This window comes from Apodemus sylvaticus, chromosome 10, assembly GCF_947179515.1.
Source record: "Apodemus sylvaticus chromosome 10, mApoSyl1.1, whole genome shotgun sequence".
In the NCBI taxonomy this organism is placed as follows: domain Eukaryota; kingdom Metazoa; phylum Chordata; class Mammalia; order Rodentia; family Muridae; genus Apodemus; species Apodemus sylvaticus.
The window spans coordinates 54,554,624-54,563,365 of NC_067481.1; the positions used below are offsets into that span (position 1 = coordinate 54,554,624).

Consider the following 8,742-nt stretch of genomic DNA (forward strand, 5'->3'; position numbering starts at 1 on the left):
AAAAGCTGGTAGATCTTCGAGAGCTCAAGGCCAGTCTGATCTACAGAGTTAGTTCCAGAACAGCCAGAGCTACACAGAGTAGTCACGTCTTGAAAACCAACAACAACAAAAACAAACAAACAAACAAACAAAACACCACCACCACCAAAAAGGTTTAGATTCCTAGACCAGATTTTTTTTCTTGTTGTTTTTCTTTTGAGTCACGAATTCACTCGTCAGACCAGGCTGGCCTTGAACTCACAACCCCCTGGCTCTTATGGAGATTAAGGGCGTGTTCCACCACACCTGCATTCTTCTAAGGAGTAAAAATCCTGATAGCTTGTCTTTAGAGAAAGTCAAAGTAATTTAACCTCGCACTATTTTTGTTTTCAATTCTCCTGCTCCAGTTTCCCAAACTCAGAGATTACAGGCATCATAAATTTCAAGACCAACTTTATATGCTGGCTTTATAGCAAGCCTCCTTCCTCAGCCTCCCAACGATCTGGCAATAGAGTCTGTGCCTCCTGGTCCAGAGCCACTCATCTCACAGGGAGTTTGATTTTGGAAGAGACGTTAGACATTTCCTTTTAGAAACCTCAAGCCCACTTGGGAAAACAATTAGAAACGCTACATAATTCTCTTTATTTAGGATTTAGAACGGAATAGCTTCTATGTGAACCATAGGGATCAATACTAACCAGGGTTTAGACAAGATGGTGGCCTGTATTGGATAGCTCTGTATACTGAAAGAAACTATAGCATACAAGTAGTGTATACAGTAGCGAAGCCGAGATGAGAGTAATCTCCCACGAGCGTGGGAGGAGAGTCTCCCATGGAAAGCAGTCTCTTGGGCACATGCAGAGCTGAGCCTGCGATTCGGAGAACAGTAACACACCTAACTAGGCAGGTTCTCTGAAACGTGCTTGTTGAGTTGTTCAATTCCAGTTAAAGCCGAGGTGTGGCGCCCCCTCGACGCATGCGCTCTTGACTCCCCAAGTGGCACAGTGGCGTGGTCTTTTCAACACCCAGCGTAGGGACGACGTCTGAGGTGGAAGGGGCGTTTAGGATTCCTAACACGCATGCGTTGAGACCCAGGCGTTTCCTTCGGAGGGTGTGGAGTGCAGGGTTCTGTATTGCGCAGCCGCAAGGGTTGCCCTGTAGCGAGAGCTGTCGATCAAGGGGAGGGAAGAAGAGGTTGAAGAGATTTAAAAAAAAAAAAAAAACCCGGTGCGCCTGCGCATTGCCGACTGGTTGGAAGCGCTACGGACTGGAAAGGGGCGGGGTCACGTGTATGCGTCATTGGATGGGTAGGTGGGAGAGAGGGTGGAGATCGGGGAGGGTCCATGCGCTTGCGCAGTGCGGGGGTGGAAGGTGGTGGAATTACCTAGCACGCTTGCGCGGCTGTCATAGGGCTGCTTGGTTGGTCAGTGGGGAGTCGGCGCCTGCGTACTAAGACCCGTGTGCAGCAGCGGCGGCGGCGCTAGAGGCGGCGGCGGCGGCGGCGGCAGCACAGTAGCGGGTTCGGAGGCAGCAGTTGGGCTCGCGGCGAGCGGTCTAGGTCAAGTCAGTACGTTCGCGCGAGGTGAGAGCGGGCAGGGCGCGCCTGCGCGTAACCTCGGTTTGGGCCACGAACGAGAGACGGAACTACGCGGGGGTCGGGGAGGGGGGCAGAAGGGAGCGGCGGCTATCGCCGCACGGGTTCGGAGAGGGAGCGGCGCGAGGTGTGGAGAGGCGGGCGCAGGGCCCGGTTGGCGCGAGGGGTGACGGTTGGGGCCGGCCGGGTGACGTTGGAGCGACGCAGGGCGGGGGACGGCGAGCCGCGAGGCCGCCACGCGGGAGAGGCCGCCAGGCGGCCACGCCGGGGCGAGGGCCGGGGGCCAGATCGGCCCAGACAGGGCAAAGGCTCCTGTGTCGTTGAGGACCGGCGCTGTGCGGCCACGTGAGGTGGGGGAGGGGGCTGTTCGGTGAGAGGGCATGTGGAGGGGGTTGGCGGCCGGCGGGGGGAGGGGAGTCGGCATGGCCCTGGCCTGGCGCAGCTTTGGGGCAGGGGCGGCCGAAGCACCGGAAGTGTTCCCCATTGGAGGCTGCCCTCGGGGTCTGAGGCCATGCGGCCGAACATTGACCGGGGCCGCATGGCAGCACAGGGACCCCTCCCCCCTGGCCCGGGCCACCGGAAGCCCCGGGCGACCACATGGTGGGCGCGAGCCGGCAACCCCCAGCGCAAGGAGGTCTGGTCTTTTTTGGGTTTCTACGGAGCCTTGGATTTTGGTGTGCGGGAGAGACCCTACCCTTGGGTCTCAATCATCCCGCAGGGCCCGTTGCAGGCATATGTTAGTGCTCCCCAGCCTCATGGGCCTCTGGAGCTCATCCCTCAGCCTTCATGTGAAGTGAGACGTCCAGCCAGATGTAAGTGGTACTACTTTGCTGGGGAAACCGGGAAAAGTGGGGAACTGAGGGCGATTGGATTGAAGCCCAACTCCTTTTCGGCCCATGCCGACAGCGCCTGAAAGTAGTGAGCTTGTAGTTCCCCCTGCGGTGATCTTCGATCTTCACCTTGCCAGTAGTGCCTTCCCTGTTGTTTTGTTTGGGAGTTACTGTGTTTTAGAGTCCTTAACTCTTCCAGCCTAGTACGATTTCTATTACTACTATGAATCTTTTGCTTTCATTTTATTGTCATTCACCACTCCTCACTCCCCCACTTTCCACTGACTGTACAGGCTGGGCCTGAAAAGCCGACAGGACTGGTGCATCCTGGGAAATGTGGGAGGGCCATCGACAAAAGGCTGAGTTCCCTTCGGGAACTGAGATCAAAATGTTTGGCAGTGGGATCATTTAGGAAACTACTTTCTCTCCCTTGACTGCATCTGCAAGTGCATGTTGGAGGCGGGAATCCCCCAAAGAGGCCTTGTGGTTTCCTGTACCAATGACTGGCTTGTGTGTGGACATGGTGGTGGGGTGTAACAGCTGGGTGGGGCCTTGCCCTCCGTCTCCACCCCTTCATTAGCCCCGCCCTTCAGCTGGCTCATAGCTGCTCACCTAATTATAGTCCTGGCAGTGTGTGGGGAAGAGGGGGTGGTTGGTTTCAGTGGCGAGTAACACCTGAGTCCTACCCACTCCCGGGAAGTAGCCCTTTCCTCATCTCTGGGATTTGGCATCCCAACTCCCAGGAGACTTTCCCTAGCCACAACTTTAGATTTCATTGTGGGGGCCCGGGGGATCCCCAGCTGTTTTCCCCCCAATACACCAGCTCTTCAGTATGTTTGACTCCAGTTTCAAAGCAGGAAATCCAACTTTATTTAGGTGGGTAATGGAATAAAGGGGGAAGTGGCACAGTGTTTTAGGGAGGAATGGGATAGCTTAGCGGTCTTGTTAACCTCCATCGTTACTGACCCTAGTTCTCTTCTTGGCTTTAGTTGGAATCGAAGCCTCTTAAAATGGCAGATGATTTGGACTTCGAGACAGGAGATGCAGGGGCCTCAGCCACCTTCCCAATGCAGTGCTCAGCATTACGTAAGAATGGTTTTGTGGTGCTCAAAGGCCGGCCGTGTAAGATCGTCGAGATGTCTACTTCGAAGACTGGCAAGCACGGCCATGCCAAGGTCAGAGCCACCTCTCCATCTTGCCTCCCTGCAGCTCCCTCACCCTAGGACAGCAGGGAGCTGGTGGTGGAGTCTTAGCCCCTTATGCTGTTGTCCTTTTGTTCTGCACCCAGCTTTTGCTCCAATTCAAAACTAAGCTGCTCACAGTGTCTTCCATAGGGTACCTGTCACATTCTGGTTTTTTATTTTTTTTCCTCCCTCCTTGTGCTAGTTTTCTTTGGGTTTGTATATTTGGTTTCTTACTCTTGTCCTTTTTATTCCTTGGGCTCCTTGTCCAGGATTTCTCCAGTCTCTGCTGTCTCCCAAAGCAGCATTGGGGGTGGGGGGTGCTCCAGTCTCAATTCTCACATCACTGCTGCTGCTCCAAGTTCTGGCTTTTTCTAGCATTGTGATGTGTCTTCTGTGCTCTACTTGCCGCTGGTTGCCCTCTATTCTTTGTCTTTAAGATTTGGCATTCTCTTTGCTTAGGCTTTCCCTGTCTTCCTCAGAAGTTCAGCCTGACTAGTTGAAATTTTTGTGGTTTATTTCCTATCTTTTGTTGGCTTGGCATTAAATATAACTACTTTATAATAAGGCTTGTTCTCCTGGTTTCCTTGCATACTGACTGCACAGTCATTCTGCGCTTCCTCCTGGGTCATTGTCTTCAGATCTTTTACATTCCTTTGCTTCATTTTCTTAACCTCTAACACTTCTTAGCCCACCTTTGTCTAAGAACCTTTTCCCTGGATAACTACCCCAGTACAATAAACAGGGTCTTGTGTACTCCAGCACACCCTTGAACTTGAACTTCCTTCTACCTCTACCTTTCTAGTGCTGGGATTGCAGGCACGTGTCATGATTGGTTTGGTTTTGTGTTAGTAGGCATCAGACACAGCATGCATGCTGGGCAGGCATTGTTATCAACTGAGTGCTAATTAGTTCTTGTCAGTCTTGGGGGGGGGGACTGATTTTTTCCCCCCCTCAGGTAGTAGTCTCTCAACTCCAGGACTTATAAGGTTTTAGTATGTCTTTCTCACTTGGTTCATTTCTAATTCCTTAATCTTTACCCCGTAACATCGTGTGCTCACTTCTCAGGCATTAAAACGGGCATTTGTCTCGTGTCAAAAATTGATTTGCTGGGTTTCTCTGTATGATATGTACACAGGTCCATCTGGTTGGTATTGACATTTTTACTGGGAAGAAATATGAAGATATCTGCCCGTCGACTCACAATATGGATGTCCCCAACATCAAAAGGAATGATTTCCAGGTATGTTTTTAGGATGAAGATGGTTAGTGACTTATGAAGGGTAGGGTGTGTTGACTTGCACCTTGTGGAGAAAGAGGGAGCTGGTAAAGGATGTGCAGTGAAGGAATTTGCTGTCACTGTAGTTGGTCCTTCCATCCTTTATACTTAACCTATCTGTACCCGCTTTTAACATCCTCCAGCTGATTGGTATCCAGGATGGGTACCTATCCCTGCTCCAGGACAGTGGGGAGGTGCGAGAGGATCTTCGTCTGCCTGAGGGAGACCTTGGCAAGGAGATTGAGCAGAAGTATGACTGTGGAGAAGAGATCCTGGTATGATGCCCCCTTGTGTTTTATGTATGCTGCATTGCTCTTTAAAGTCCTTGAGTTAAGACATCTCTGGACTGTCCTTTTTCTTTTCCAGATCACAGTGCTGTCTGCCATGACAGAGGAGGCAGCTGTTGCAATCAAGGCCATGGCAAAATAACTGGCTTCCAGGTGAGTGAGCAGCCTCACTGTCCCCACACTCACTGTTATCTGCACAATTTCTGTTGAAGTTAATGTCCTATCTTAACTTGATTTCTTTCTCTCACCCAGGGTGGCGGTGGTGGCAGCAGTGATCCATGAGCCTGCAGAGGCCCCTCCCCCAGCCAGGTTCTGCTGTGGCTGGGCCCTTGGCTGGACTCCTATTCAATTTATTTGACGTTTTATTTTGGTTTTCCTCACCCCTTCAAACTGTCGGGGAGACCCTGCCCTTCACCTTGCTCCCTTGGCCTGGAATGAGGGAGCCTTGGTGAAGCCACCTGCCTCTTCTCTCAAACCCTGATGGGGAAAGGGAGTTGGGTACTGCTTGTGGTTTAGGTTCCCCTCTCCTTTTTTTCTTTTTAATTCAATTTGGAATCAGAAAGCTGGATTCTGGCAAATGGTCTTGTGCCCTTTATCCCACTCATCCCTGATCTGGTCCCCTGTTCTACATAGTCCTTCACCCCCAAGCACCACTGTACAGACTGGGGACCAGCCCCCTTCCCTGCCTGTGTCTCTTCCCAGACCCCTTTAGGGGTGGTGAGAAGAGGTGTGGGGGAGGGGACACGATCCCTCCTCAGGCATTTGGGAAGGCCTTGCCCCCACGGGCTATACCCTTTCCTGTGGGCTCTCTCCCTGACACATTTGTTAAAAATCAAACCTGAATAAAACTACAAGTTTAATATGAAGCCCCCAACTCAGTTGTTTATTTGTTGACTGAAAGATGCTCCTTAGAATCTAGAAATGCTGAGACTTTGGGAAGCAAACAAACAGCACTCGGGCGTGATGGTGGGTACATTTTATACATTTTATTGGTTTGGGGCACATAAGACCCCACCCCGAGGGATGGAGGGTGGGTTGGAGTTATCTTGTGGTTACTTGTGATAGAATCTTGGGTTCTGGCTGTGTTGGATGAAAGGGAGTCGAGGACCAGGTTGGCTGGTGGTGGCAAAGCCTGACTGGTAAATGATAAGAGTATTTTATCAGTGGGAAGATATTTTTTTGACTCAACACTCTGGAAGGGAGTGGGGTTGTTAGTCTTTCCCTGAGGTATATGTAGGTTTAATTACTGGCCTTACCTTCCCTGCTGCTTGTATCTGTACAGGGAGCTGGGGGTTAGCCAGGAGTCCAGGGGCTGGATGCAGAGCTTGGGGGTGCATGGGTCGCAGAGAAGACTAGAGGACAAAGCTGACCTTAGGCATACTGGGGATCCCCTCATCTTAGCACCGTGACCTCCCAAGGCTCCATACTCACTGAGTCAGAGAAGCTAGTTTGCTGGTTGGCATGTTCCATCTGCTTTTGCAAAGAGAGGGCACTGCCGGGCTGGAGAAACCCTAAGGGAGAAGAATGGAATGAGCAGATGGCAATAGAACTCCTGAAGCTAGGGCTAGCCCAGGGGGTTATCACCTGTCTGAGTGGGCTGAAAGTGGCCATGCACTGCATAGGGTTGTGGCTGTGGCTGAGACAGGTACTGCACCGCAGGAAATGCTGACGGGGCTGAGAAAGGAGATATTCCGTTAAGTCTTAATGCTGCTCTTCTATTCCCCCTAGTCTGAGGAGAACCAGCACTCACCTCTGAGCTGCTGGCTAGGACTGTAGGCTGGTTGTGTTGGCCCATAATGAGGTGGGGGCTGAGCAGTCCCATAGGCACCCCCTGGACTGCCTTGGAATTGGCCATGTTCTGGGGTTCCTGCAAAAGCAGCTGCTGATCCCACGTAGTGCCGGGTCTAAGGAGAAATGAAAACTCACTGCTTAGAAAAAAAGCCTCTATACATTATATATGTATATATATTTATACATACATACATATATATATATGGCTTTATGCTCAGCTCCTACACCACATCCTATGTTTGTACTGTAATGACTGGGGTACCAGAAGAATGGGAGAAAGTAAGATGAGCTTGGTAATTCTAATACATAGAAGGAGACATAGAGGTAGGAGCAGATTTCAAGACAATTCTTGTCTAGTGACTTAAACAGTCTGAAGAGAAGGAACTTTCTAAGAATCCAAAGAAACTTCCTCACCGTGAGCACTTGTGGTCCAAACATCTGCTTGGCTCTGTCAGCTGCCATGAGAGTGCCTGGGCGGTTGTGTCCTCCAGGACTCCCTAAGAAGGGAGAGGTTTCACTGCTGAAATGGTCACCGATCCCCAGGAAAGCCCCCTGTTAGGCACTTTTAGTTCTCACCTTGCATGCTGAGGAGGTGAGTCCCTGTATGAACAGTCAGACTCTGCTGGTATGCAGCTGATGTCAGAGTGGTTAAATCACTGGAGTGGAAGGAAGACAGGTCAGTTAGGTGTCCCTTTTGCAACTAGATTCTTTTGTCACCTGTGCCACTGCACAGTTCTACTTTTAGCCATCTCATCACACCTCTGTTCCTTTCGCCTCCGTTTTTCTTCCTCATGCAAAACTTTCTTGAGCTGCAAGAAAAGCTGGTGCTTCTCCTCCTGTAGAGCTGAAAGCTTCTCCTGTAGCTTCAGAATCTGGAAGAGGGATGAGCAGATAAAGCATGGAAAAGAAAGAAGCTAGAAATAGAAGTGATGAGAAGCTACTTACTTGTTCCTTGGTCTCTTCCAGTGACATTCTCTCTTCCATTTCCTTTTTCTTTCTTCTCTCCTGCTCTTCTTTCATCTTCTGTTCCATCATCTTGTCCACCTCTTCCTCCTCTGAAGAATCAGAACGGGGAAGTGGCAAGGCGGTGTAAATAGGACCAGTTACTCCATCACAGCCACAGGGAGAACTTGGCTTCATTAGGTGCTCTCCAAGGTCCTTCCCAGCCCAGGGTTCTGGAACTTAGACTGGGCCTCTTCACTCACACCCCGAAGGCGCCGCTGCCTCCCTCTTAGCCTCGCCAGCAGGCGCACAGCTGGGCCCGTGGATGGGGGCAAGTTCGTGGGTAGCAGAGCCACCCTGGGCCGAGTGTCTGTCCTCCCGCTCTGGCCCAGGCTCACCCTGCCGTTTGCGCTCCCGCTCCATCATGATGTGCCGGTGCAGAGCCCTGGCCATGGCGTTGGAAAGCTTGGGGCGTTCCAGGAGTGCGGGCATGATGCTGTTGGTGACTCTTGGGCAGTGGGCACCCGACTCTGTCACTGACTGCCAGACCTCAGGCGGGGCCTGCAGGGAAGTGGGAGCTCAGAGGGACTGCGACCCGCCGAGGCGGAAGCCCGTCCGCCGCCCGCTCGCCACTTCGATCACGTGTCCCGGGCACCAGCGTCCCTCCCGGGTCTCAGCCTCAGCGCCGGCGCGCGTGCGGGGGTCTTAGGCTCCGCGCCCCGGCCCCTCCCTCGTAGCCCTGGCGCCAACCCCCCTACCCGCCTTGTCGGCGCTTTCTCCGTGGCCTCCGGCGCGCCTTGGTCCCTACGTCACATCCGGCGGTCAGGAGAAATCCTTCCGGAGTCATGACGGCAAATGG

The 8,742-nt window shown here is 52.2% G+C and overlaps 2 protein-coding genes across 6 annotated transcripts; one reads left to right on the plus strand and one right to left on the minus strand.

Annotated features, from left to right (window-relative positions):
- The first annotated feature begins 1,350 nt into the window (after window positions 1–1,350).
- Window positions 1,351–6,016, plus strand: Eif5a (eukaryotic translation initiation factor 5A). 3 transcript variants are annotated; one of them, XM_052195187.1, is made up of 7 exons: window positions 1,351–1,561; window positions 2,292–2,385; window positions 3,393–3,578; window positions 4,723–4,827; window positions 5,007–5,138; window positions 5,230–5,303; window positions 5,403–6,016. In XM_052195187.1, exons 3-6 carry the CDS (start codon window positions 3,414–3,416, stop codon window positions 5,290–5,292), a joined length of 465 nt encoding a protein of 154 aa, XP_052051147.1. In that variant the 5' UTR covers window positions 1,351–1,561; window positions 2,292–2,385; window positions 3,393–3,413; the 3' UTR covers window positions 5,293–5,303; window positions 5,403–6,016. The 3 variants fall into 3 exon arrangements, with proteins under 3 accessions (XP_052051147.1, XP_052051145.1, XP_052051148.1); XM_052195185.1 differs by lacking the exon at window positions 2,292–2,385 and having other exon boundaries at window positions 1,354–1,561; XM_052195188.1 differs by lacking the exons at window positions 1,351–1,561; window positions 2,292–2,385 and adding an exon at window positions 1,807–1,923.
- A 105-nt stretch (window positions 6,017–6,121) lies between these two features.
- Gps2 (G protein pathway suppressor 2) lies at window positions 6,122–8,733 on the minus strand. 3 transcript variants are annotated; one of them, XM_052195182.1, is made up of 11 exons: window positions 8,642–8,733; window positions 8,282–8,444; window positions 7,887–7,996; window positions 7,701–7,813; window positions 7,518–7,597; window positions 7,356–7,438; window positions 6,901–7,054; window positions 6,735–6,824; window positions 6,582–6,661; window positions 6,407–6,502; window positions 6,122–6,286 (listed from the first exon to the last, which is right to left on the minus strand). In XM_052195182.1, the coding sequence occupies exons 2-11, from the start codon at window positions 8,373–8,375 to the stop codon at window positions 6,203–6,205; spliced, it is 984 nt and encodes a 327-aa protein (XP_052051142.1). In that variant the 5' UTR covers window positions 8,376–8,444; window positions 8,642–8,733; the 3' UTR covers window positions 6,122–6,202. The 3 variants fall into 3 exon arrangements, with proteins under 3 accessions (XP_052051142.1, XP_052051144.1, XP_052051143.1); XM_052195184.1 differs by having other exon boundaries at window positions 6,407–6,515; XM_052195183.1 differs by having other exon boundaries at window positions 8,646–8,713.
- Between the last annotated feature and the right edge of the window lie 9 nt (window positions 8,734–8,742).